Consider the following 27,412-nt stretch of genomic DNA (forward strand, 5'->3'; position numbering starts at 1 on the left):
CACGAGTGAGTTTGAGAGTATCACGAGGTTGTTTCCGAAGTAATGAAGTACGTCGCAACAGTATATTCTGGTTTACTACTGGCCCATGCAAAAGTTGATTTCCACATAAAACGAGCCATCAGAACAGTCGGAGCGTTTGCTGCGACTGAGCCCCGTACAAACCCGTATATCTATTGCGTATGTGACCCTAGTGCGTCTGTCACCCTACTTTGACCGTAAGCCTATTGCGCCGGTTAATGTAGTTAAAGTAAAATTATTATGGAATGTGTACATCTTAGAAATTGCACATAGCGCAATTACGAAGCCCCGTACGACGTTCCTTTCAAATAAAACAAAAATTTCAAATAGCCCTAAAATTTTAATTTATTGAGTATAAATACACATAGGGCCTAGTATCGGCCTCAGTCCGAGGATCCAAATTTAATTTTTTTTTCAACAACATTCTATTCGGCCTTTGATTACCTTCCAAATGAAACAAAAAATACGAAAAACGAATGAAATTTACTCGAGTTCAATGTAAAATACACATAGGGCCTAGTATCGGCCTCAGTCCGAGGACCCAAATTTAATTTTTTTTAACTACATTCTATTCGGCCTTTGATTACCTTCCAAATGACACACAAATTACGAAAAACGAATGAAATTTACTCGAGTTCAATGTAAAATACACATAGGGCCCTAGTAGTGGCCTTAGTCCAAGGACCCAAATTTAATTTTTTTTCAACAACATTCTATTCGGCCTTTGATTACCTTCCAAATGAAAAAAAAATTACGAAAAACGGATGAAATTTGCTCGAGTTATATGTAAAATACACATAGGGCCCTAGTAGCGGCCTTAGTCCAAGGACCCAAATTTTTTTTCTTTTTTCAACAACATTCTATTCGGCCTTTGATTACCTTCCAAATGACACAAAAATTACGAAAAACGAATGAAATTTACTCGAGTTCTATGTAAAATACACATAGGGCCCCAGTAGCTTTTCACTTCTAAGGCCCTAACTCACGGTCTACTCACCCGATTTAAAAAAAACTTTTTTTTCCTGGATTGGTATTGACAATACCTATCATTTGCCGTGTCATTTACATTTCCATCGTTTATTTTGCCATAAATATCACCAAAAGACCTTAAATCACTGAGGTGGCCCTAACTCACGAAGGGCCGACCCGAATATGTCCATCTTCGAACTTAGCCTCACTATTTCGACTATCTTTCAGTGAAAAAAATTATTTTTGAAATCGGATTTGATTTACTCAAGATATCGACGTGACAGACGGTCAGACGGACAGACGGACAGACAAAATTTTTATTGCGGATTCGTCATCTATGAACATAGGCAAACACTTTGCCCTTACCGTCTGCTTCGAATTCCATCGATTACACACGGCATCGTAATCCTATAAGCCCCTTTGTACTTCGTACGGGGCTAAAAAAATGAAAAAATTAAACCGAAAATAGTTCCCATTTAACGGATCATTTTCGCAATGACAAAGTGCTATGTAATTGTGAACTTTCGCATGCGGCAGGTCGTAAATTCTATAACGTTATGCCACTCCTATCAGTCGAATGGGAATTTTGATGGACCCACAAAAATTAATTTTCTCTAGAGCTTTCGCCATCATTTGTCGAATCGTACTGGTTTTTCTTGCGGTTCATATTGTGGCATTATTATCATATCAAACACCTTGGCCGCAAGAATATTTTACGGATAACAGCACTACTATCAGGCAAGACATTCCAGCTGAATAACAACAGGAAAACAGATCTAATGCCGCGTCCTATTTCTACAATTTTCTACAGATTTCTTGGATTCACTTCGTTGTACCTATACCCGAATTGTACGCTGGAAAATGATATGCGACAATTCCACTTCAACACAGATGCACGTTTGGAAGCATTTTTGAATCCCGTTGCTATTTTACTGTGTTTTTTCACCCTCGCCATATCGTCTGGTGTTACGTTAAACACAAAGGTAAGTCCGTAGAAGCTTCGGTTTCCTTTAATGCCAACTAATTACTAACAACATGAGATGTTATTGGGCGCAGAAAATTCTTGTAGTGACTAGCATTTTCGATCCAATATTATACGTTGGTGGCCTATGCTCTTCATGGGTTAACTGTTCATGTTTACGTCATTCTTCGAATGTAATTGGTTTTTTATCTGAATTTCTTTTAAATTTATTTATTAATTCACATTGGCAACAGGCCAATTTCGAGGCGTTAATTAAACACCAGTTGAATTTTGAGTGAATAAAATCGAATGTAAACGATAAACACAAACACGAACCGGTTCTTCTTTCGAATAAAATTTACGGTGGGAATTGTACCGTTGATTTCCTTGCCTTTAACGCTAAAATTAGAGCGAATAAATCAAATCCTGATGCCAATTAAATGGTGGAAAATGATTTCCACAGACTCGTGTCTACCGGAAACACACACAATTTGCAGACTTTTTAAGTGTTACATACCACACCTGTAGCATGCTCAATATATAATTCCCCAATTCTAACTATTTATCTGGGTTGATTGCGTGGATTGATTAACCAACAGACACAAATTCCCGAATAATAAATTTATTGCACAATTTTATAGCACCGCACAAATATCCCTGAACTAATTGAACATACATTTTTCCCCAAATCCATTTTAATGCTTACTAACAACGCAAAACAAATGTGTTCTGTTTGTGGATTGTTTGCGGACATAAAATCAGGTCAATCTGAACAATAAACGTGCCGGAGCATTTTCACAGCTGGAAAATGGGGCACAGCATATACGGCAAGTGTCGTTTCGCATAAAAAAGAAAACAATCAGCAAAAAAATGGCGAGAAGTCAGTGGCATGGAGCTGCTGACAAAGTTCGAGTAAGAATCGATAATATGCTCTCGTTCGTTTGATCTTCCTGATAGTTGCGGCTTTTTATTTGCTTAACAATTCAATGAAAGTGTAAAACAGGTATGGTCTATTGTCGGCCCGGAGGACATAAAAATTTGATTTTCGTACTTAAACGCACTCATTTTCATATTATTTTGACATAAAATGAGAGTGCGTTTAAGACGAATTCGGCGATCGACCATACCTGTTATCTACTTTCATTGTAACAATTCAGTTGATTATCAGTTTGCGTTTTTTTTTTATCTCGTTCATTTTAATGTGTTAAAACTTCTATGTAAATGCCCACCACACACTGTTCGTATTTATTCCGTTAAAAACTTACAGACTACGTCAGTGAAATTTAGACATGAATTTGGTTCAGCTGTTTTTCAGCTGATCCACTCATCCAAACAAAACTGCTTATACTTGTTTATGGTAAAACCATACAAAGACTTATAAACAGGAACCATTTTCGGAAAACGTTATCCCAAATTTTTCTAAAATTTTTCCAAATTCTGACAAAAATATTTTTGGGAAAATTATTAAAGAAAATCCTGAAAATGTGGGTTAGTTCAAGAAAAAAAAAATCAAAAATAGGCCCTGCGTAAAAGCAGTTTTGATTGAACAAGTGAACCAGCTGAAAAAGAGCTGAACCAAATTGATGTCAAGTTTTGGATGTAACTTCTTAAAACTCCTTAAAATATTATCTACTTGTGAGACCAGGCATGAGCGCCGCCGAAAATAAGCCGCCGATCAAGCCGCCGCCGGCCATTTTTGAGCAAGCCGAGCCGGTGCCAAAAACAGGGCTCAAGCCGGCTTGAAACAAAGATTTCGAAAGGTGAATGGGTGAAATAATTTTGAAAACCGAGATTCCTGTTGATCCTAAGCAGCTCAAGTACATTTTGAATTTTTTTTACAAAATTAAGAAAATTTTGAAAATTTTCTTGAATTTTCATGAATTTTCCAGAATGGTATATTACGTCCTCGCTTCTAAGTTTGTTGTTTTGGCAAGTATGACCTTTGCGGAACGAGCCGACGGCGCACAATCAGTTAATTCACAAATTTGAGAAAACTTTATCGATCTTTGCGAATTTTCTCGATTTTTTTTTTCTTTTCAATTTTTACTTGATTTTCGTGAGCTTTAGATTTCTTCTCGAAAACCATTTTCTTAATGAGTTAAATGAGTGTACCGGAGCATGATTTTCCATTTAGTTCAAGTTTTGAGGCAATAAAACTTGACGTGTTAGTGAACCTTAGACTTAGAGACTTGCTTGTAACAAGACCAGTTCCACTTGCACTTTGAACAACCTAATCTACCTACATTTTCGCTTTCCGTACAATTTCATTTTCATGCTTACTAGTTCATTTTCCATGAATTTATCTAAACGTTTTTATTTTGAAAAAAAGTTAAAAGGAACCTCCAGCCGAGCCGTTTTAAGCCGGCTCAAGCCGACTTTTTCGCCGCCGCCGAGAAATTTTTTTCGGCTAGCCGCCGCCGAGGTTTCTCCGTCGGCGCTCATGCCTGTGTGAGACTTTACGCTCTATTCTAAAATTGTCGACGCATTTAAGCGTATGGCTGTTAGGCTCTCGAAATGATAGACATCAACGCGTGCTCTCAACTCAAACTCAATTCACAGTTCAGAACCTTGAACCAACGAGCCGTCCTCAGATAGCTAACATCCAGAGAGATGAGAAGAGATGGCGTTGTTTTCAAATCTCTCTACTATCGTCATTGTTTAGGAAAATGTTTTAGTAAAAGTCCACTGGTGTTCTGGAAATAATAGATGAAGAGTAGTAAATTTAGCAACATATTTTGCATGTCGTTGCAATGATCGCGTCAATTTTATGCCAATGGGTGATGGTAATAGAAACTAACTTCAATCCCTTTGGTCTGTTTTTATTTTCATTTTTTTTTTCTTTTTCATTATTTTGCTTTTGGTGTTTTTTTTTGAATTTTTAGGATCTAACTGATTGCTGTGAGCCTTCTCAGCCAAATGAACGAACTCCCGTATGTATTTCTTTATTATATTTCGTTTTGTTTTCATTTTTTTTTTTGATTTCTTATTCAATTAAAATGCTGCTCTGGCCGTTTCATAATTCTAATTAATTTCATGCTTTGTTATTAACAAATTTTTTGGTTAAAATTTAACAGTGAAGTCAAATAACTCCATTAATTTATTGATCAAATTTAAACGGAAAATATTTTAAAATTAATTTCTTGTTCAGCTAATGAGGAGAAGTATGAAGAATTTAAACACGTTTAAGACGTTCAAAAGAGAGGCGAGTGTCGAAGGTGGAGGCGAAGGATCCATACCGATGGATGATTTAAGTGGTACGTTTTTACAGAGTTTTTACAGTGTCAAAATGAGCAAATTTTCGCTTATCAAACTTGTATCTCCCAAATCACAAATCCGAATCAATCACCACTCCCACTTGATAAAGCATTGATATAGCTCATCAGATTTGTTTGAGGGATTCTTTTGAAAAACAGCCTACCGAAATCGGATGCATTTTCCAGTGGACTTTTTTATGTGTGCCTAGAAAGGTATTCGACCCTAGAAGCCAAAACCACTTTCAAAAAAATTCTTCGAAGTTTGTGTGGCTGGTGACAAACCACATAAGACCCTATTTGGCCCAAAAGCACATTAAATTACCTGTCAAATGACACCCTAAACGACCATGTACGTTTTGTGTACCTCGAGAAATTTCAGTAAGAACAGTGTAAGTCTTCGGTTGAAAACTTCAACTGCACAAATTTCAGTATCGATGAATTTTAAACCCATAAGTCCCTATTCGGCTCAATAGTACATGTGATTACCTTTCTAATGACACCCCACACGACCCTGTACGGCTCGCGTAACTGGAGAAAATTTCCTAAGAAAAGTTCAAGTTTTCGGTTTTTGATCACCTTTCCACACAAACTTCGAAGATTTTTTTTTTTGAAAGTCTTTTTGGCTTCTGCGGTCGAATACCTTTCTAGGCACATATAAAAAAGTCCACTGGAAAATGCGTCCGATTTCGGTAGGCTGTTTTTCAAAAGAATCCCTCTTTGCTTATCGTCTTAAAGGGGACTTCAGTTAAATTTAGACCACCCATACAAACAAAAGTGCTTATGTTTGTTTATATGGGTGAATTAGGTACACGCGTCGCACACGGTAGTGGTAAGACTGTATAAGCAGATTTATTTGTATGACTGGACCAGCCGAAATACAGCTGTAGCAAACTAATGTTCAAATTTTACTGACGTCCCTGTATTAAACATCGATTTTATGTCTTCGCGTGTAAACTATTCCGATAGATTAATTGATTTTGTATATTCAACCAGAAAATGGACATCTGGATGAAGATATGCCGCCTACACTATGCGAACAGTTTTGCTTCGGACTGGAGCAAGTGGGAGATTTTTTGTTCAAAAACAGTTACATTCTGTCGAACATTATCATGATGGTTCGTCACCTTTCACAACTTTGAATGAAAAATTCTTTCGAGTTTTTCTAAATCAATTTTCTCCATAAATGACCTATAGGTATGGAGTATTGTCTACCACAGCTGGATAACATTCATATTCCTTCTGTGGGCCAATCTTCTGTTTATAATTCCCAATCAACGAAAAAACATGTTACGATGCAGTCCGTTTGTGGTTATTTATGCTGAACTTTTACTGCTGGCACAGTATTTGTATGGAATGGATCTAACTGAGGCGGAACTGCCATCCAAATCAGATGTAAGTTGACTACGTTCTTAGTTAGTTGGCATCTCGACCATTAATGGTCATGAGTCTCGAAAAGTAGAAGTTGAATGCCGAGCAGGTGTTTGATTGTTGCTCATGAAATGCTGACATTTTCGACATTATTTCGAATTCACCTTACAGATAAATGGAATCAATTTAGCACAGATCGGGTTTATTCGTTATGACATTCCCTGTTTACCATTGCTACTGAAAACGCTGTTCACGCTCGTATTCTGGGTCACGCTAAGACAGAAGGTACATGAATCTCGTATCCAAAGACAATCGTCTACGTTGGCACATTTAGCTGCACCGTTTCAAGTTACCGTTGGTGCTGCAACAACAACCGACATGGCTTCGAAAAGCGACGACAAAAAATCGAAATTTATCGTCGTTGCTGGCAAGCTGTTGAACGCAATCTTCTTGCAGCTGTGGATTTGGATTGTTGTTTTAGTGTTGTTCCTGTGCGCAATTTATGGTCAGAAAATGACCGCCATCCGAATTGTTTACATGACACTGGTGCTGGTATTTCTGATAACATTTCAGGTGAGGAATCTGTGGCATCTGTGGTTTCAATAGTTCGGTTGGTCAATTTTTTTTTCTCTTTCGTTGGATTTAGTGGTCGTTCCAAATATGGCGGAAAATTATGTACGCATTCTGGGTGGTTGTTATTGGCTTTGCGATGCTCACGCTGATCATGATCTACACCTACCAATTTGATAGATTCAACGATTACTGGGCGATCTATTTCAAAATCCCTTACACCCTGTAAGATCTTGCTTCTATTTGGGTTTAAAGGTTATTCGATTAATTGCTTTCTCCTCAGGCAAACGGACATTGGTCTGGAGAAGTTCAAAACCAAAGATTTGTTCCTAAACTTAGTCTATCCGACATTGGTCGTCATCATAACTGTTGTGCAGTTACAAATTTTCCATAAAAAGTATTTGGAATCTTTGGACGCACCAATGAGTCAAAGGTACCAAAGACAATGGGTTGCCGTTACGTTTTGTTCGACTGAGTCAATCCTTGTCTCTCTTTAGAAATACCGACGATCAACAAAGCAATAATCCAACATCGAGTGTTAATTACGGCAACTTAGAGGCTGATACATCCGACGACACCATTTCGAAGAAGAAACAAAAAATCGGATTCAAGGACTTGAAAGGCATCACCAGAAAACAAGTAAAAAATCCATTTTTTAAGTGCTAGGTTCTCTGAGTAAAGATCTATTCGTGTTCCAGATCGCCGAATTCGTCACTTTTCTCTACGAGAAGGCTAAGGAGTTTTTGGAATTTGTCTGGCTGTTTTTGGAGATCCATTTCACCAAAGTGATTTTGTTCGTTGCCTTTGCATTGGGCATTAGAGAAGTGTCAATTCTGCACTTGCTGGTGGTATTATTGGCATCGATAGCGGTCACGTCACGAACGTATGTGCAGGGAGTGTTTACTCGCTGCATTTCGTTGATCATTGGCGTACTGCTGATATTGAAAATGATCTACCAAATCACGTACATCGATCAAACCGTGTACAACACTGACTGCACGGTAATTTTTAGTCGACTCGCCCGTGCAAGATTCTTTGATAAACAAACTACCATTGTAGGGCAACGAGACCCTGACCAATGAAACGATCAACAATCCAAACACTAACGACGCAAACTGGTTCGGTTTCTACAAAATAACTGGCGATGAAACGCTAGCCACGATTCTGAAAGGCTACATCGCCTACATTTTGATAACGACGATTCACACTATCATCTTAATGCGTCAGAAGCGAAAGCGATTTTTGAGTGGCAAACCGATGACCAGACCGAAGGTTCTATTTCCGCGAACCACGCGACTAGACGCCGATAAAGACGTTCTATCCATGTTGAAGTATTTGGCCAATTTTGTTTTCTACAAATTTGGAATTGAGGTGAGGCTTAGACGAACGTAGAGGTCAGTGGTGGGAAGAGGTATCCAATTTATTCCTTTCCTTAGATTACATTGATCATGTTAGTCGCGTTGATCGGATCTCGCATGGACATCGTTGCTCTGATATACTCGGTATGGCTATGCATACTATTCGCCGCAACACGTTGCCAACAGAAAAACCTGTGGCCACTCTTCCAATGGTTCGTTTTTACATTGATACCGATACAATACATCGCCGTTATTGGATTACCGCCGTTTTTATGTGTTGGTTAGTCTTGTTGGCCTCGTTTTATTTACCAGTCAATTGCAACCAATTTCCTCCTTGACAGAACTACCATGGAAAGACGATATTCTGAAGCATCTGCAGGAGTGGGCGATGTTACCCGATAAGGATCTTCGAGATCAGTCCAATAAATTGTTTTTGGATTTCATATTGTTGATGTTTGCCTGTCGTCAGATGCTGGTCTTCCGCATCGAAGATCAATACGAACAAACGCAGAACGAGTTCCCTGGTGGAAGCAATAAATCGGTTATTGAGGACATCCACAACATGACCACTAAACCGATTACGAATTCTCATGATTATGTCACGAATACGAGAAACTGGCTGGATATACTGAAATGTGCCGTCTTTTTGGGATTCTATTGGATGGTATGGAAAGAAATTGAAAAATGTTCAAAGCAGAAAGATGACGACAAAAAATTCATTTTCAGACGTTAGCGATCGTCTTTTTGGCTGGAACCAATCGAATTAACGTTTTCTCGCTTGGATATTTGATTGGGTCGTTCATATTTTTGTGGCAGGTAAGCCGGTCGATTCCTGACAAATTTTTTAGTTTTTTTCCCTTAATCCGACCATGAAATCACAATACCTAAACTCTTCGCATTCACAGGGAGCCGATTTCTACTTACGTCCCATTCACACGATCATCCGCTATTGGAGCTACTTGATTGGTTACAACATATTCGTCATTGCGATGAAAGCTGTCCTGCAAATTCCGGCCTGCATTTTCACAAAACAAATGGAAAGCGTCTGCTGGGTGAATCAATTCTTCGGAATCAGCTGCATCAGAAAGTTCCATCAAGTCTTGGAGGTGAGGTTTGAACAGGGAATAGTTTGACGCTGAAAATCAATATGGTTTCGTTGTACAGATTCCCCAATGCAGAGTACCGAGTGATGGGATTGGATTAGTCTGGGATGGAATTTGTTTTGCTTTTCTTTTACTGCAACTGAGGATATTCCAGAGCTACTACTTCTGTCACATTATCAACGAGAGTAAAGCCAGTACGATATTGGCTTCACGGTGAGACGGCTCTGTCAATGTTTCAACGATTTTCCGGTCGCTTTAACCAAAATGTTAATCTTTAGGGGAGCGGAATTAATTGAAGGACTTCGTCGGAAGCAAGTCAAATTGCAAATTCAACGGGAAGAAGAGATTCTGCTGAAAATTAAGCAGAAAATGGATCGAATCAAAGCGAATCAACAGAAATTCCAGCCGGCAATTACGGTTGAAGGACACGAATTGGGTTTGTATTTGACCGTTCCGTTAAAATTTCTTTCGTCCATAAAATGCTGAGATCACGTCTCGTCAGAGGGCGATGATCCGGAGTCTAATTTTCAAATTTGTCAGAATTTTATTTTTCGTTCAGTTTTTTGTTGTAGTGCCAAAGTGTTCGATTTTATGTTTTAATTCCATCCAGGTAAGAAAAACCAATGAGAAAACTCCTTGAAATGAATCTCGCATTTTTAAGCTAAATTCAAAAAATTAAAACAAAATCCAATTATATACAGAGACAGTGGCACCGCTAGCACGGACTACAAGTATGTCATCCTGTGCTGGCTACCATACGCCAATCGAAGATGAAGTTGCCGCATCGGAACTACCGTCGGATTTCGGTCGTAGCGTTTCAATTCTGAATGCACAAGCCCCGTCTCCAATGTCAGCTGTGCTAACGGTTTCGCTGGATGGATACTTGGACCATCAACAGATATCTTATGGTTCGCCACCGAGTTCCGATATAGCCGTTCGTCGTGGACCGAGTTCGGAGGAATCTTATCCCGTTTTTTCGCCGTTGCCAACCGTAAATTCAGTAACATACATTTTGAGACACCTGTAACGAGTACACTAAACACTATGACAATAGACCGATAGATAGGCGAGCAGTGAGAGCACTATCGTTTGAAAAACGAGAACTCGAAGCAGGACAATTTCAATGCTGCCAAAAATGCTCCCTTGAAATTTTCGGTTTCAGTTTGAAGTGAGGCTGACTCTTGCCGACCTATTTCGATTTTTTACTCGTCTTTGTTATTTGTGTGCCCTTCCAAGTTAATTTAATTTATGAAAATGCCAGTCAAATGAAGTCCGAACCGGCCATCAACATGACTCGGTTTATTTTCCTTTAAAGGGGACAAAGACACAGTTTATGATTTTCTCGCAGTCAGTGTTAATCATGCTATACACTACACAACATACATGACCACAGACCACACAGACACGTAAAGAGATTCTTTATAACCCGAAATGGATTCATATCTTCAAACTGTCTTGCTTAGGACTATCGGGAACAGTGTACACAAACGCAGACTCTTACTGTTACTCCAGCCGTTCCGCCGGTCAATTCAAATACACTCCAACCTGGACCGCGAGGTCATCGAAGACAGTCCAGCGTGAATACAGTTTCATGGACGGATCAAGGAGACTCTAGCATCGGTCGCAGTCGACCCCTATCGAACAACCTTGACCCATCCGATGTTTGTTTATCGCTAAACCGAAATGCTAATTTGACAATGATGTTGATCTTTCTCGTTACTATCGGGACGCTGACAGGAAAAAGATGAAATTGAACAAGTTACGTTGCGTGCAAAACCCGGACACCGTCGACAATCGAGCGTTGGCATATCGTGGAATAAATTCGAAGATACGCGTCGGCGATCCAGTTACGCTTCTTGGGCACGAGATGACGACGATGGAGATGATTATGAGGAGATATCCCGGTCGACACGGACACGCAGTCGGCCGTGCAGTTGGGGACCGGTTGGAGAATTCTATTTCCGTGAATCGATGTGTTTGTCGGAAACGGATCGGTCAATGCTGTCGCATCAAGCATGTAAAGGATGACTTTTTTGAACCATCTTTTTTTGCACTGAAAATATTGCTAGTATTGCACAGCACCAACTGGTTCACATACACTACCAATATTCCAAACGAATGTACAGATGTAAAAAAGGCTGAATTCTGCTAAATAAGGAAATGATCGATTCCACTCGCTGATTGTTCCTGCTCTCTTGCAAATTGTGTATAAAGCTTCGCTTATTTGCTCTCAACATTTTTTTACACGATTTTTTTGTGTTCTTTCAAACTATGTAGAACGAGAAGCCACGGATAGTCGAGTCCCAAATTATTACTCTACCTAAGACGAAAAATGTTTGTCGTTGCACTTTTGTGTTTGAGATCTTACAGTCGACGTCAGTGAAATTTGCTTCAGCTGATCTACAACTTAGAAAAATAGAATTGGTGCCGAAATGAAGGTGTTTGTGTTACGCGGAAAATAATCATTTTTATTTAAAGAAATGTTGCGCATCACTCGTTGAAACGAGCCGTCAGAACAGTCGGAGCGTTTGCTGCGACTGAGCCCCGTACGAACCCGTACATCTATTGCGCACGTGACCCTAGTGCGTCTGTCACCCTAGTTGAAGTCAAATTATTATGAAATGTGTACATCTTACAAATTGCGCATAGCGCAATTACGAAGCCCCGTACGACGTTCCTTTCAAATGTAACACAAATTTCAAGTTGACCTAAAATTTTAATTTATTGAGAGGCCTAAGGCCAAGTTACGGCCTTAGTCCAACGACCCAAATTTAATTTTTTTTCAACAACATTCTATTCCTCGTTCGATTACTTTTCAAATGAAACAAAAATTAGGAAAATCGGATCAAATTTACTCGAGTTATATGCAAAATACACTTAGGGCCGAGGAGCGGCCTCAGTCCAAGGACCTAATTTTCAAACGTTTTTCTCACCACATTCTATTCGGTATTCAATTACCTTTCATATAAGACAAAAACTAGCAAAATTGGATGAGATTTACTCGATTTATATGCAAAATACACTTAGGGCCGAGGAGCGGCCTCAGTCCAAGGACCCAAATTTAAAACGTTCTTCGCCACATTATATTCGGGCTTCGATTACCTTTCAAATGAAACAAAAATCACGAAAAAAGGATGAAATTTACTCGAGTTATATGTAAAATACACATAGGGCCCTAGTAGCATTTCACTTCTAAGGCCCTAACTCACGGTCCACTCACCCGATTTTTTTTTCCTGGATTGGTATTGACAATACCTATCATTTGCCATGTCATTTACATTTCCATCGTTTGTTTTGCCATAAATATCACCAAAAGTCCTTAAAGCACTTAGGCGGCCCTAACTCACGAAGGGCCGACCCAAATATGCCCATCTTCGAACTTAGCCTCACTATTTTGACTATCTTTCAGGGAAAAAAAAATTTTGAAATCGGATTTGATTTACTCAAGATATCGACGTGACGGACAGACGGACAGAAGGACAGACGGACAGACAAAATTTTTATTGCGGATTCGTCATCTATGAACATAGGCAAACACTTTGCCCTTACCGTCTGCTTCGAATTCCATCAATTACACACGGCATCGTAATCCTATAAGCCCCTTTATACTTCGTACGGGGCTAAAAAGACAAATTTGATTGGCAAGGCACGACAGTCCTTTTAATAATTTGTTCTTCAAATTTCGTTCTTCATGTGTTCGAGGGGAAACTACTTCCGAAAACGACAGCCAGTACTTTGACTTTTCGTGATTTTTTTGACTCCTGTGACTAAATTCAAATCCATCAAAAAATCCGGTATTTCCGGATATCGCCAAATTTTCATGACTTTTTGACGTTTTCTTGACTTACAGTGATTTTTCGTGACTTCTGGTGATTTACGTGACGTGACATTCCGTGACTTTACTTGCTTTTTTGACTATTCTGATGACTTTGTGACTTTCCGGATAAATTTGTGACTTTTTTCGGTTCTGGATCACGGCTTTCCGGAACTGTTTCCCCTCGCATGTGATATTAATTTCACTTCCCTAAAACGTCAGAAACAGTCTTACCACGACAAACATTTTCGGTCTTAGATAAATGTAATAAGGTTTCAAGCCGTGAACTTTTGAGGGAACTCTAAATAGGGTACTGAAACTTGACAGTGCTACATACAAAACTTTACACTGGGCAAAATTGCAGTTTATAGTACAAACCCCGATTGGGGCAAAAGTGCGTGACATCGATAGGGGGAGGTCCTCTGATGACAAAACAACAAGAATTGGGGCGCGGAAGCCCCTCCCCGAGACGCCAGGACACTCCAAAGTTTTCAAATTTTTTCAAATTTTCGCGCTATTTTTTGATGAAATTTATAGAGACATGTCCTCTGATGACAAAACAATAGAAATAATATAAGTTATAGATTGAATTGTGAGAAGAATCAAGGAATTACTATGGCGAAGATAAAAGGAAGTCTACAAACAAAATTAATTTAGTGTAATATGCCTATATTGTGGACGCTTTCTACGGACCGTGTACGTACAAAAGTAGATTGATTGTCTTGACTTTTGGTTTTCTAAATGAATTTGCCATACATCAAGTTTTAGAACTGTGTCAGTGGAAGGACATAAAACAAGCAGATCGTAATAAAATGGAAACATTATATAAAGATTTGGAAAAGACGCGATACCAACGTGAATATTATTTCTATAATGTGAATAAGAAGTTGGTAATGTTTCTAAATGGAGACATTAGAAAGTTCGGGTAACGAATTCAGGACCAGGACTCACAAAATTAAAGTTAATTGATTGTGTAGGTGTTGTGTAGTCGTCGGCATTTCGGACAAGGAAAATAAAGTTGTGTGGGGGTCACCTAATATTGATTTCTTCACAAAATACCCGAAAAATTAAAAAAATATGAAAACTTTGGAAGGCTCTGGCGTCTCGGGAAGGGACTTCCGCGTCCCGATTCTCGTTGTTTGGTCATCAGGGGACCTGTCTCTATTAATTTCATTAAAAAAAACGTGAAATATTGAAAAAAATATGAAAACTTTGGAGGGCCCTGGCATCTCGTGGAGGGGCTTCCGCGCCCCAATTCTTGTTGTTTTGTCATCAGATGATCTCCCCCTATCGATCCCACCATCTTTTGTCCCAATCGGGGCTTGTACTATAAACTGCAATTTAGCCTTTACACTGTAAAAAGAGTGGGGATAAGATTTCCTACAAAATAGTACTCTATTTGTCAGGTGTCATTCAAAGCACTTTTGCTTGGAGTGCGTTGGACTGATACTCGCGTGGACTCTCGACCCGCAAGTAATATATTTTCACTTTTCACTTGCTTTCGATATTTATGTAGTCGATCTATTTTTAGATTCCGGCGTACGTGCTGGATGTGTACATACAAAAAATTGAATAAAAAACTTTTGATTTTTCTGTTTTTTTGTTTTTATGACTCAAAACTTTAAAAATCAAAATAAATTCGATTCCAGGAGCGAATCGTGGAAGTAGCAATCAGTAATGCTGAGGTGTAATCAGATTCGACCAACACTATTATGCTGCGGAGTATACAACCAGTACAAACAGCGTCTATTAACCAATTTCGACTAAACTTGTCAACAGACTCTTTACAGGTTGTGCACTTGGACTAAGCTTTTATAAGTTACAGGTGGAGTGAGGAAAACCACATTGTGTTTGACTTTTAAGTTAACATAGCGCAATGCTACGAAATGGTTTTACTTTGGAAAGAACCAAATTTCTCGTTCCTATCGATTTCAGACTTCAAATCAATTCGTACTCAATCGCGCGCGTTAGAGTTACTTCAATATTTCGATTCCAACGAATTCATCGAATTCTGTGAAAGTTTTTTTTTATTTTTTGTTTTCCTTTATTTGTTTTGTAAAATAAATTTTTTCTTATTCTAGATGGTACTGACAGGCGATTCGATCCGGCCACCCATAAAGCGGGTAAATTTTTTCTGTAAATTTTGATGGTGGTAGTAATATTGTCCCTACTAGATTTAAGTCCCTTCTTTCATTAATATTTGCGACACTAACATAGAAGCCAAATCTTCCAAATTTACTGACCTTATTTCGTAGTCTAACTTTTTGGTTTAAACTCAAATCTAAAACTGTGTAAAGATTGTATCACTTCACCACTAAAACAAAGCGATGGGTTGAGGTGAACTGTTTCTAAGATTTCCTGTGGTTCACAGGAATTTTAGTTCTATCGTCAATGCTTGGACTTCGGAGCATAATAGATATTTAGCCGTAGCTCTTCGCCTAACCAATTAGGAACGTTTCACATTTTTACTAAACTCACTTCATTACATTTTACATTGATCTCAGAGGACGCATAGAAATATACATCAGCTTTGTCTATTCAAGTAGTTAGTAATATAATAATGTCCATCACAGTTAAAGATGGAAGTAAAATGTGTAATTCAGTGGGATGATCGTTTATTAAAAGGAAATTGCCAATAAATTTATTACTCTAGAGGTGGGTGATGAAACAATGCCATTATTACGAAAAAGTTCCAAACCTAAACCGATCGTCAAACGAAAGATGGGTAAGTTAAGACATGATATCGGTGGATGGTGCGACAAAAGCTTTAAAATGTGTTGGGCCAAATATGTTTTCTTCATTTAGAACTTTTATTTTGTTTGTTTTCTTAGTTTTTCGTTTATTTTCTTCTTATTATTTTGTGTTTATCAGAGCAAAATGTTTTGGATCAACTTTCATTTAATGTTTCGACTTATCAGCCTAAAGTTGAAACTTTCAAAAACCAAACCGAAAATTATTTTGTTCAGTAGATTTGATTTCCTATTCGGCTTATATTTTGTGAAGCAGACATGTGATACAACTAACCAAATTTTAGTATTATTTTTAGTCTTACATTTGTTTCTCTTCCTTTTCTTCAATTTGTTGCTTAAGGTTTCGATTTCGGACGTTGCTAAACGAAGGTAGTGATAGATTCAGTTTAGGATTTTATTGTATGAAACAAAACCGTTCATTGGTGAACTCGTCTCAAGCCAAACCTCTAAATTGGGAGAGGCGACATTTCCACACGGTCAAGGCAGAGCTCTCTAGCAATATCACACCGACTGTTTAAAAAATTTTTGGAGGCCTAAAATCACTCAGATATGATCGTTCAGAAAACGATATGATCGTTCAAAAAACGATACAATCTTTAAAAAAACGATATGATCGTTCAAAAAACGATATGATCGTTCAAAAAACGATATGATCGTTCAAAAAACGATATGATCGTTCAAAAAACGATATGATCGTTCAGAAAACGATATGATCGTTCAAAAAACGATATGATCGTTCAGAAAACGATATGATCGTTCAAAAAACGATATGATCGTTCAAAAAACGATATGATCGTTCAGAAAACGATATGATCGTTCAGAAAACGATATGATCGTTTTTTGAGCGATAATAACGTTACTGACGGTATTGACCGTGTAGTTAGGTCCCACTACTCTCAATTGTGCTTAATTGCCACAGTGTATGCCCTTTTTGCGGAATTGCGTTCGATCTTCATCGAAATTTTATGCTGAGATTACAGGCGTTCAAAAACTAGAAGCCACAATTACAATCCCATTATTTGTATTCATTCCACATGCATTACTAATGTACCTTTGCGAATGTGTTATATAACATGGATGTCGCATGTGGAATGATCAGGGCCGGGATGGCTACTAGGGCGTATCGAATTTTGAGAATTTTAAGGGCCGCGATAGCCTGTATGCGGAAAACGTAGATCATTGAAAACTAAGTCCAGGCATATGGTTGATGGATCCGAAGGTGCCCGGGAAGAAGTCCCCCCGGACGACTTTAACTTTCAAATGGTCATAACTCGGAAAGTTGAGAGTATTTCTGAAAACAATGTTATAGCAGGATGTAGAGCGTTAAAAACTCTACAAAACTGCCAAAGAAACCGATGGTCCAAAAGGTGTGTCTGTCGAGATTTTCTAACATCGAAAGTTCGACATTTTCGTTTTTGACTTTTATTTCCTGAGAGACAAATTATTAAGTTTAGCTTTTGGCATGAGGTTGTAGAGGAGGTCGAGTACTACCAGTACACTAGGCATTGTCCCGGTCGGCGATCCATCCGAAACCACTTTTTCAACATTAATGAATGAACTTTTTAAGTGTACCCACGTCGCCCACGAAGCCAGTGCAGACACTGTAACCGGTGTTGCTGAGTCGAGGTAACCTTGGCCAGTAAGTGCACATAATATTCCATAACAGTAGCTGAACTCTTTTACAAAATATTTGGGATCTCGATGTAGCACATTATATTGACACGGTATACCACGAAGTTCAACCTTTTGTAAAAATATCGAAAAATGTGTATTTGCAACGAAATCGACTTCTTACTACTGTTCGTGGGTCAAATAACTAATTAAAACGATTATTTGTTGTTTTTCTCACAAATTTCACTTTCTCAGATTTTGTAGTACAAAATGTGCTACACCGAATTCTTAAATATTTTGTAAAAGAGTTCAGCTACTGTTATGGAATATTATGTGCACTTACTGGCCAAGGCTACCTCGACTCAGCAACACCGGTTACATTGTCTGCACTGGCTTCGTGGGCGACGTGGGTACACTTAAAAAGTCCATTCATTAATGTTGAAAAAGTGGTTTCGGATGGATCGCCGACCGGGACAATGCCTAGTGTACTGGTAGTACTCGACCTCCTCTACAACCTCATGCCAAAAGCTAAACTTAATAATTTGTCTCTCAGGAAATAAAAGTCAAAAACGAAAATGTCGAACTTTCGATGTTAGAAAACCTCGACAGACACACCTTTTGGACCATCGGTTTCTTTGGCAGTTTTGTAGAGTTTTTAACGCTCTACATCCTGCTAGAACATTGTTTTCAAAAATACTCTTAACTTTCCGAGTTATGACCATTTGAAAGTTAAAGTCGTCCGGGGGGACTTCTTCCCGGGCACCTTCGGATCCATCAACCATATGCCTGGACTTAGTTTTCAATGATCTACGTTTTCCGCACACAGGCTATCGCGACCCTTAAAATTCTCAAAATTCGATACGCCCTAATGGCTACCATACAGCAATGTATACAGCAAAAAATAATCGGAAGGTCCGAAAAATTGAAACTTTTCACATAAAAACTGTGGTCCTGTAGTGCATTATTTAACATCAATTGGATTGTAATCGATGACTTCTTTCCCCTTCTTACTACCATCGTATTACTTTACTGATTACCCTACATTTAAAAACCACTGCAGCTGATACAGATTACTCAATGATGTTATGGTAAGGATGGTATACCGGTACCGGTACTTTTAAACAAAGCACTTAAATTGTATATAGCGATTGTACTGATACATTTTGGATAAATTTAAGAACATTGTAACATAATCTTCACATTCCTAAAACTCAACACTGAGTGGTATAGTCCTAACGACTGCAATAATTATTAGAATTAATGTAAGACTCTTAACGAGACTGCATGGAGTTAAATTGACTCGACTCCAAATCGCGCACTTACAATAGTTGTCCCATGAATTAGAAGTTTTTTAGTCGTGTTCCAAAAAACTAAATTTGCATGTAAATATTGCTTCTACTGAAAAATGTAAATGAAAACAGAATTCGGAAGTTTCAAACGAAAACTAGACGACAAAGTGGGTTGACCAGCATTGTTTTGTTGAAATTTTAACAGCTCGACCTGATATTGAACAGAAGGTCAGACTCAAATATTTCATACTTAAAATGTTCATGTTTGTGAAATTCATTTTTTTCGTTATCCCTTGACAGCAAAATTTAATAGTATATTTCGTATCTAGGACTAAAAGTCTTATTTAGCGTGTGAGAAGTTTCCACACAGAGCCGAAGGCGATATGAAAAATATTTTACTCAATGACATGAGGAAATGTACTTTACTTCACAGCAGCCAAATTTTACCTCAACTTTTTGAGTAATAATACATTACTTATCAATGGCGCTACACCTCGATCGGAAAATCTCACACAAGAAGTACCATTTCCATCATTTACCCCATTGCCGAGTAAGGCATTTTATTCAAAAACTTTAGGTAAAGTTTTGGATCCGTGCAGTAAAGTTGGCTTTACCTCAAGTTTTTGAGTTAAATCAATTGACTATGGGGTAACTCCAGGGTTAGTTGCGTTACAAATTTCGTCATTTCTGAGGCATAAAGTGAGCTGTGTTGGCTATGTTTTGCGGTAACAAATCAGTCTATAAATTTTCTAATACTCAGGAGACACAGTGCTTTCATACCAACAAGAATTGGAATTTTTAGCCTGCGAAGTCTGACTTGTGTGATCGCGAAAGTCGGCGGTTAGTTGCGTTACACGTTTGTGACTTTTCGAAATATTTTCACCAAATAAAAACGGATTTCGGTAAACATTTTTTCCCCTGAAAGCTATGGTCAAGACGCGCAGTTTAAGCCCAATATCAGGTTGGTAACCCAAAATTTGGGGGAGATATGTCTAAAAAAGTGATATTTTTCGGAGGTCATTAATAGCCAGAATTTTTTTTTTTTTCACAATTGGTGATTGTTACTCCACAGAAAATGTTGCTTGGGCTTAAAAACGGTTAAAAAAATGGTTACAAAATTTTTCGAGATAACCTCGACGAGTTAAAATTCGAGGATGACTTTTATCACCACTGGGAAGCTGTTTTCACCGACTTTACTCACCCAACTAACCTGATCGAGCCAAAGTTATTTTTCTTGTGAAGTCATATGCTGTAGCTTTCGAATGACACCGATCTTCAGTTTTTATTTGAAAAAATGTAATTTTGATCACGCGAAGTGATTTTACCTTACTTCAAAGCTGAATGAACCAAAAATCTTCAAAAAAAATTAATTTCGTGTCATTTGGAGCAATTGTGGAATTATATGGTACACATCTACAGGAAAACAAATTTACAAAAATCATTTGAGATTTATTGAGAATATCTCGGAATGTCGAATACAAACAAACACTTTTTGGTCATATCTCCCCGAGACCGCATTTTACAATGAACTCATATTGGTGTCAAACTACGCGTCTTGTCAATAGCTTTCAGCAAAAAAAAAGTTTAGTGAAATCGGTTCAGGTTTCGTAAAATAAACTAGAATTTTCAAAAATTTGCTGAAAACAAGCATACATTTTTATGGTGGTATCTCCCCGAGATTTTTGGCCACCAACCTAATATGGGGCTTAAACGACGTCTGGTCAACAGCTTTCAAGGAAAAAAAAGTTTGCCGAAATCGCATTTCAATTGGTGAAAATATTTCGAACAGTCACAAATTAGCTGGAATTACCCAAAAGGAAGAAAAGTTTCGTTTGCGGGAGTTCATTGACCTCGGCTTCGCCTCAAAATAACAAAATTCAAAAAAAACGCTGTATGACACACGATCTGCATTGTCACTCTCTGTTGCGGCCTCGAGTGACAATCTAGACATCTAGTGCCTAAAAAACATTTACCACTCGGTGACATAAATAACTAAGGATAAACAGTTGAATTTTCGTTAATTTGAGTAAATAATTAGGCTTCGAGTAAGGGAATTTTGACTTCCTCACGCAAATATTGTGTAGATATAAGTACCGCTGATAGTGTATATCAAAGAAACTATTAAAATAATTGCCAATTCTTCATGTTTAGAACTTAGGTTGTATATGTTTAAAACAAATCTCTCTTTCAAATTTAAATAGTGAAAAATAGAAAACTTTCTCTGCCTCTAACACTGCACTGCTTCCAAAAAAGATTTTGTACATATCGTCCAACCTCTATCCAATAAATTACTTTAACAAAAACAATTCCTTTTTAGCCATCCTCTCTGGAGACTATTATCTGTTCGAGGATATGGACGAAAATTTGGAACTAAATTTGTTGCATGAGAAACCGAGCGTAGCTGTTGAAGACGACATATTAAAAAGAAACATTTCGAAGAGAAGGACATTCGAAGAGGTATGAATTGAACATTATCGTTGTCCCAAAAACACAGCTTTGTCCATAAGTGTGACTTTCGAGTCAATGGTTTCAAAGATTTTCTCCCCCCCCGAAGATTTTTGGTGAAAACTTTTGAGATATTTGAAATGTTTCGAAACAATTTGGTTTTTCGATTTTTGACTAAAAGTTTTCATTTCCACGTGGTGACATAACCAATTTTATCGATTTTATGTGGCCAAAAATTTGGATTCTGAATGTAAATTATTTTCTTTTTTATCGAAATGTTCCTGCATGACACCATGACTAATTTCGAATTGAATTCAGTTTCGGTTTGTTTAAATAATATTTAATGTGAAAGCATGTTTCGTGGTGAAGATATCAATATTTAGCCCCGCATCAGACAACCTCATTTAACCTTTGACAGACGGCAAACACATCACCAGCATAATATCGAATCTGGTACTTCATTGGATCGAAATATTTGCAAGAAAATCTTTTACTTCATTAATTTTTAACATGCATTTTGAGGGCCCGTCTATCATATATTACAGCCGTCTGCAAAAGGTTTCTCGAATTTTTCACCAATAAAACTTCAATTTCATCGATTTTGGAAATGGAATGCCCGTGTAGACATGTTAATTTTCCGGCTCATTTCGTTGATATTTTGTTGTAGTTACGGATAAATGACATCGTTAAATAATCAAATGTAATTTCTAACTCATCAACGTCATCAATAAGGATCGCTGTACGAAATTTTAGATATAGGCCGGTACAGCTACACTAACAACAGAATTCTAGCCACTGGTAGGGATATTCTCCCCGCACTTTGTCAGTGCCAGAAAGCTAAATTCTTTCTACTTGAGAATGAAACACTTCTATTAGGGCATGCTGCCCGTTTAACGTTCATGTTTATTCTGAATCTGTTTCACACAAGCACCTCGTATTTAAGGCAACGTCTAGGTCTACGTTGACCATTTTCAATTCAAGAGGTTGCTAGATTCATTTCAGTGAATTGAATTCATGGAATTTTTCTCAATTTCTCGATCCCAATTCAATTTACCATTCACGATCAAGAAGAACCACCAATATTTGGTCCTCTCAATTCATTTCAGTTTGAACAGTGGAAACACTCGCGGAATTCCTAACAATCGCGTAGAATCATTCTCGTTTCATGTTTATTTGCCAAACAGTAGGAGCTTTCCTATCTACCACAGAATATCAATCGGTTTCATAAAATCCTTCAAAATTTTTCTATTTGTTTTACCTTCCCCACTTAGTTAAATAGTTAGTTACAATCTAACGTTTGGTGGTTCAGCATAAAATGCCTAAATGCCTATGAAACAATACGCCAAACTAAATTCTTGTTAGTAATAGTGGGTTACATTGGATGTCACGAAAGTAGTTCATTACGTTGCAGCATCCAATGTATTCTGGTTTACTACCTGCTCTATGCGAAAGTTCATAAGAAAATAAAAAAAAATAACCGAAAATAGTCGACACGTAATGGATCATTTCCACAGGAGGCAAATTGCTATGTAATGGTCAATTTTCGCATGAGGCAGGTAGTAAAAAGCTTTTGACGAGATACTTTGCTACTTTCTTTGAAAAACCAAAATGTAAACTCGACATTACATTCGCAGATTACAGAAGATATTCTGTCGCTATCAGTCGTCTCAACGCGTAAACTAATTTGAATTCTATCGCTTCTTGCTTTGTAAGACATCTGTGCTAAACTTCAAAGTCTTCGTTAGCTCCTGACTGTATATGAAAGGATCGCCTAATCCAAATCCCTGTTCCTGAAGTTCTCCGGTTTTTTTTTTAATGGAAATAAATGCGATGTGAGGGGGATGTGATTCGTAACTTTGATTAACTTAGGCAAAAAATGTAAATTATTTTTTTTCTTCCAAATTTGGTGTTGTGTTTGTTTTTCAATGTTTTTAATTGTGTGTTATATCCCCCCAAAAAAAACCAAAAACAATCCAACAACGCAGGTAATTGTCGGTAAAACAAAAGCACAACGTCAGGCTGCGTCCAGTGCAAAAGCCTTGAAACTGAGATGTGTATCCCTTCCTGAAGAACCCACCCATACCAAGGATCCTCGAGCGACACATTCAGAACCAATACATTCAGCAAGCGGTTTAGTGAGTTTTCTAATTATTGTATATTGGCATACTTAGAAGCTCGTTTGTTTTTTTGTTTTGTTTGTTTTTCTTCTTCTTTTCTTGTATGTTTTAACATTAACATTAACTCACTCTATAGTTTCATGTTTTAAGTAATATTTGTATTTGCATGCTATCGGTTCTTGTAATATTTTTATCCTCTTACGCAATCTCTTCAATTCTTCACGCACAAAATTTTTAATTAATTTTAGATAAATTCAGCGAAATGTTGAGACATTTTGACTAGCGAAGGAGTGTTGCGACAATTTGCTGTCGCTGAACTTTCAAATTTATTCTTTAAAACTATCGCTAATCAAGATAGCTGAACATTCGCTTACTAAAGAAGCTGTATTTGGTGTTGTAATGAACCTGATCGTATACGATATCCAGATCACTCGATTGTATCGATCGATCCCGATCTTCAGCAGATTTTATAACTTCGTAGTCATTCAAGATTCCGTATCCTGACAATTACTAACGTCAACTCCACCTCCTGGTTGATGTTACAATAATTTCATTTGAACTTACGTTCATAGACAATGATTAATCGCATCAACACAACCAACTTAAGAGGGATTCTTTTGAAAAACAGAATCTTGAAATCGGACGCATTTTCCATTGGACTTTTTTATATGTGCCTGAATTGGTATTGGTCCCTAGAACCTAAAACCACTTTCATAAAAATTCTTCGAATCTTGTGTGGCTGGTGGGAGGTGATCGAAAACTGAAAACATGCTCTTTTCTTACAAAAATTTCTCCAGTTACACGAGCCGTACAGGGTCGTGTGGGGTGTCACTAGAAAGGTAATTGCATGTACTAATGGGAAAAATAGGGTCTTGTTGGGTTTAAAATTCATCCACACTGAGATATGTGCAGTTGAAGTTTTCAACCGAAAAAAGACTGACAACTTACACTTTTCTTACAGAAATTTCTCGAGGTACACGAAACGTACATGGTCGTGTGGGGTGTCATTTGAAAGGTAATTGCATGTACTTTTAGAAAACATAGAGCTTACAGAAGTTTGGTAGCATCTACGATGAGTTATGTGAAGTTAAAATGTTTAAAAGCTTATATTGCATCGAAGATGCTACCAAACTTCTGTAAGCTCTATTTTTCCTAAAAGTACCTGCAATTACCTTTCAAATGACACCCCACACGATCATGTACGTTTCGTGTACCTCGAGAAATTTCTGTAAGAAAAGTGTAAGTTGTCAGTCTTTTTTCGGTTGAAAACTTCAACTGCACATATCTCAGTGTGGATGAATTTTAAACCCAACAAGACCCTATTTTTCCCATTAGTACATGCAATCACCTTTCTAATGACACCCCACACGACCCTGTACGGCTCGTGTAACTGGAGAAATTTTTGTAAGAAAAGTCCATGTTTTCAGTTTTCGATCACCTCCATCCAGCCACACAAGATTCGAAGAATTTTTTTGAAAGTGGTTTTAGGTTCTAGGGACCAATACCAATTCAGGCACATATAAAAAAGTCCAATGGAAAATGCGTCCGATTTGAAGATTCTGTTTTTCAAAAGAATCCCTCTAAATGAATTAACTCGAAAAGTCGGAGGAGCTTTAAGTTTCTTTGATTGTCTTCGAAAATTTGAAAACTACAGTGAATCTTAAGAAAAGCATAAAGCCATAAGGAAGTGCCATAACCCATATCAAATGCACCGTTGTGTTTCGAATTGTGCATTTAGCTTCTGTGTAATTTGCTTGAAAATTTGAATTTGGATTTCCAAATTTAAAATTCTAATTTGTGAACGCTGACTATTCAATTCATTCAATTCAATACATAATCACCCTGAATCTCTGTCGTGCTTCCTTCGTACCGGTAGTCTGTTTGTTAAATACATCGGGTTCATTGAAAACTTTATGAAAGCTAGTTCTTCAACACCGCTTTTCTTGATGCACTGGATTTTATACGAAAATATTTTTCTCGCAATAATTCAATTCGAATGAATCTACAGGTCACGGGCACTCCGAAAGATCAAGGAGATGATGGTAAGCGATGCAATAGTTATTTACGTAACTGTCTGGGTCGATCGGTTTTTAAGAAATTTCGCCCGATAGAGACAACAGTGCCTAAGCTGAATCATCCTAGACAGATACGTATCCAACGTTTCATGCAAAGGGAGGAAGTCACGAGAATTTTTTTTTTAATTCCCTCACTTTCGGCCCCGAAGCAAGAAAAGTGGGACTGTTGAACTAACGGTGGACCCTAATCATTTCTATTTCATTCAGACTATGATCAACCTGACGGTCAGAAACCAGGACCGAGTCGTGCCTCGGTAAAAATAATGGAAGCTATCGATGACGATTTATCGGAGCCCAGTGATACCGCCAAAGCAGGTCTGTGAACTTACATCGTAATTTGAGAAATTCGTCTAAAAAACGTGTGGAACCACTCTGCATTTTAGAAAAATCATTTTTGTCTACCATCGTCTCCTTCATATCCGGTTTAACGGTTTCCATCACATTGCGACTGTACAAAATGTCACGCAACTATCGATATGTGACGAAGGTATTGGCTAAGGAGAAGAAAGACCTGAAAGTAAGTGCGTCGGAGAATGATCGGCGGATATTTTCAAAGCAAAATGATTTTCTCTTAAAAACCAATTTCAAGGCTGAAAAAGACTTCGGACAAGGACATAGAATTGGTTCTGGTAATATGTGGGCACCACTTCCGTCGATATTACGAACACGAGGGTATGTTAAACAATTAAATTCGAAAGTTTTTGTGTAAAAAAAAGATTGTGTGACCGACACTACCAACCCACCGTCAACAGAATCCTTCAGTCTAAATTTGAACTGTAAATATAATTTCGTTAAGGCCAGATTAAACATTTTCGACAGTAAAGCGCTTTAACCTGACCTTAAATGAAACACTTTGAATTTTCCAATAATACAAAGTTTGAAAATTGCAGCTTTTTTACTGTAAATATACCGGGCAACGAGTGACCGAATCAACCAACAATTTTCATTTTACTTTTCTGTTTTAAGTTGAAAAACCATTTTGCTTGATTTATTGTGTTTTTAGTGAATCCACACCACAAATTAGAGATTCCCCATCACCTAGCACTAGTGAATTAACCACAACACAAGTCAATGACGACAGTGAAATCGTGCATGATGAAGAAAATGGGTAATTTTATTGCAACAAATTGTCACAAATATTCAAACAAGTAACGGAAAGGGGATTGTGAGATCCGAGTGAGATCCGAATAGCAGTGTTCAAAACGGCCACTTTTCGTTACTTGGATCAAAAATTATTTTTTTGTACTTTGATGTCGCACTAGTGCGAGAACGTTATTCACTGCGATACTGTGAACCATAAGAGATTGTCATTTCGCCATCAAAGTACAAAATATTAATTTTGAATGCGTAAGTACGAAGTATAACATTCCCTACCAAAACAACCAACACTAAATACATCCATTCGTTACAACATTTCTAACAAACCTTGTTCCAAATGAACACTGCATTAGTAAAACATCATAGCGCAACCAGCTTAAAATGGAGGTCTAGTAATATCACTTACATTCGGTAACATTTTGGCTCAGGTCGACAAGGCTTAATGATCACGAATAACTATTGTAGAATCATTCAAAATAGTAGATCGTTCAAAATCAAGTCAAGTTGGTTGTAAATAAATGTAAATAGAAAGTATGTTTCCGCAACGTTGTTGCTTTGTGTTTGAGTGTTTCCTCAAAATGTTCATTTTTGAGTTTTACAGAGGGCTTCACA

At 37.7% G+C, this 27,412-nt stretch overlaps 2 protein-coding genes across 10 annotated transcripts in view; both read left to right on the forward strand.

Moving 5' to 3' along the window:
* The window catches only part of LOC119082593 (piezo-type mechanosensitive ion channel component), a 75,953-nt gene that overhangs the window by 29,613 nt on the left and 18,928 nt on the right, over positions 1–27,412 (forward strand). For 6 of the 9 annotated variants that reach the window (XM_037192135.1, XM_037192143.1, XM_037192139.1 and 3 more), the window contains exons 7-33: positions 1,606–1,725; positions 1,799–1,970; positions 4,831–4,878; positions 5,097–5,202; positions 6,196–6,317; positions 6,397–6,594; positions 6,742–7,143; positions 7,217–7,365; positions 7,424–7,573; positions 7,638–7,779; positions 7,839–8,141; positions 8,200–8,511; positions 8,577–8,778; positions 8,840–9,162; positions 9,225–9,314; positions 9,404–9,604; positions 9,663–9,814; positions 9,880–10,037; positions 15,497–15,538; positions 16,069–16,140; positions 21,383–21,522; positions 23,496–23,645; positions 25,636–25,669; positions 25,910–26,017; positions 26,086–26,219; positions 26,292–26,374; positions 26,706–26,810. In XM_037192135.1, the coding sequence (XP_037048030.1) occupies positions 1,606–1,725; positions 1,799–1,970; positions 4,831–4,878; positions 5,097–5,202; positions 6,196–6,317; positions 6,397–6,594; positions 6,742–7,143; positions 7,217–7,365; positions 7,424–7,573; positions 7,638–7,779; positions 7,839–8,141; positions 8,200–8,511; positions 8,577–8,778; positions 8,840–9,162; positions 9,225–9,314; positions 9,404–9,604; positions 9,663–9,814; positions 9,880–10,037; positions 15,497–15,538; positions 16,069–16,140; positions 21,383–21,522; positions 23,496–23,645; positions 25,636–25,669; positions 25,910–26,017; positions 26,086–26,219; positions 26,292–26,374; positions 26,706–26,810 (4,218 nt within the window). The remainder of the gene's footprint in view (positions 1–1,605; positions 1,726–1,798; positions 1,971–4,830; positions 4,879–5,096; positions 5,203–6,195; positions 6,318–6,396; positions 6,595–6,741; positions 7,144–7,216; positions 7,366–7,423; positions 7,574–7,637; positions 7,780–7,838; positions 8,142–8,199; positions 8,512–8,576; positions 8,779–8,839; positions 9,163–9,224; positions 9,315–9,403; positions 9,605–9,662; positions 9,815–9,879; positions 10,038–15,496; positions 15,539–16,068; positions 16,141–21,382; positions 21,523–23,495; positions 23,646–25,635; positions 25,670–25,909; positions 26,018–26,085; positions 26,220–26,291; positions 26,375–26,705; positions 26,811–27,412) is intronic. The other 3 variants (XM_037192144.1, XM_037192142.1, XM_037192141.1) reach the window with 3 other exon arrangements.
* On the forward strand, positions 10,084–11,903 carry LOC119082595. Its single transcript, XM_037192146.1, has 3 exons — positions 10,084–10,592; positions 11,065–11,262; positions 11,339–11,903. The coding sequence occupies exons 1-3, from the start codon at positions 10,335–10,337 to the stop codon at positions 11,627–11,629; spliced, it is 747 nt and encodes a 248-aa protein (XP_037048041.1). The 5' UTR covers positions 10,084–10,334; the 3' UTR covers positions 11,630–11,903.

This window comes from Bradysia coprophila, unplaced genomic scaffold (assembly GCF_014529535.1).
Source record: "Bradysia coprophila strain Holo2 unplaced genomic scaffold, BU_Bcop_v1 contig_476, whole genome shotgun sequence".
In the NCBI taxonomy this organism is placed as follows: Eukaryota; Metazoa; Arthropoda; class Insecta; order Diptera; family Sciaridae; genus Bradysia; species Bradysia coprophila.

Bases quoted from the DNA above. Each gene is read 5' to 3' on its own strand.
- LOC119082595 (XM_037192146.1), top strand. From the start codon at position 10,335: ATGTCATCCTGTGCTGGCTACCATACGCCAATCGAAGATGAAGTTGCC. The intron at 10,593-11,064 runs GTAAATTCAGTA...TGTCTTGCTTAG, and splicing joins TTTTTTCGCCGTTGCCAACC to GACTATCGGGAACAGTGTAC. The intron at 11,263-11,338 runs GTTTGTTTATCG...GGACGCTGACAG, and splicing joins ACAACCTTGACCCATCCGAT to GAAAAAGATGAAATTGAACA.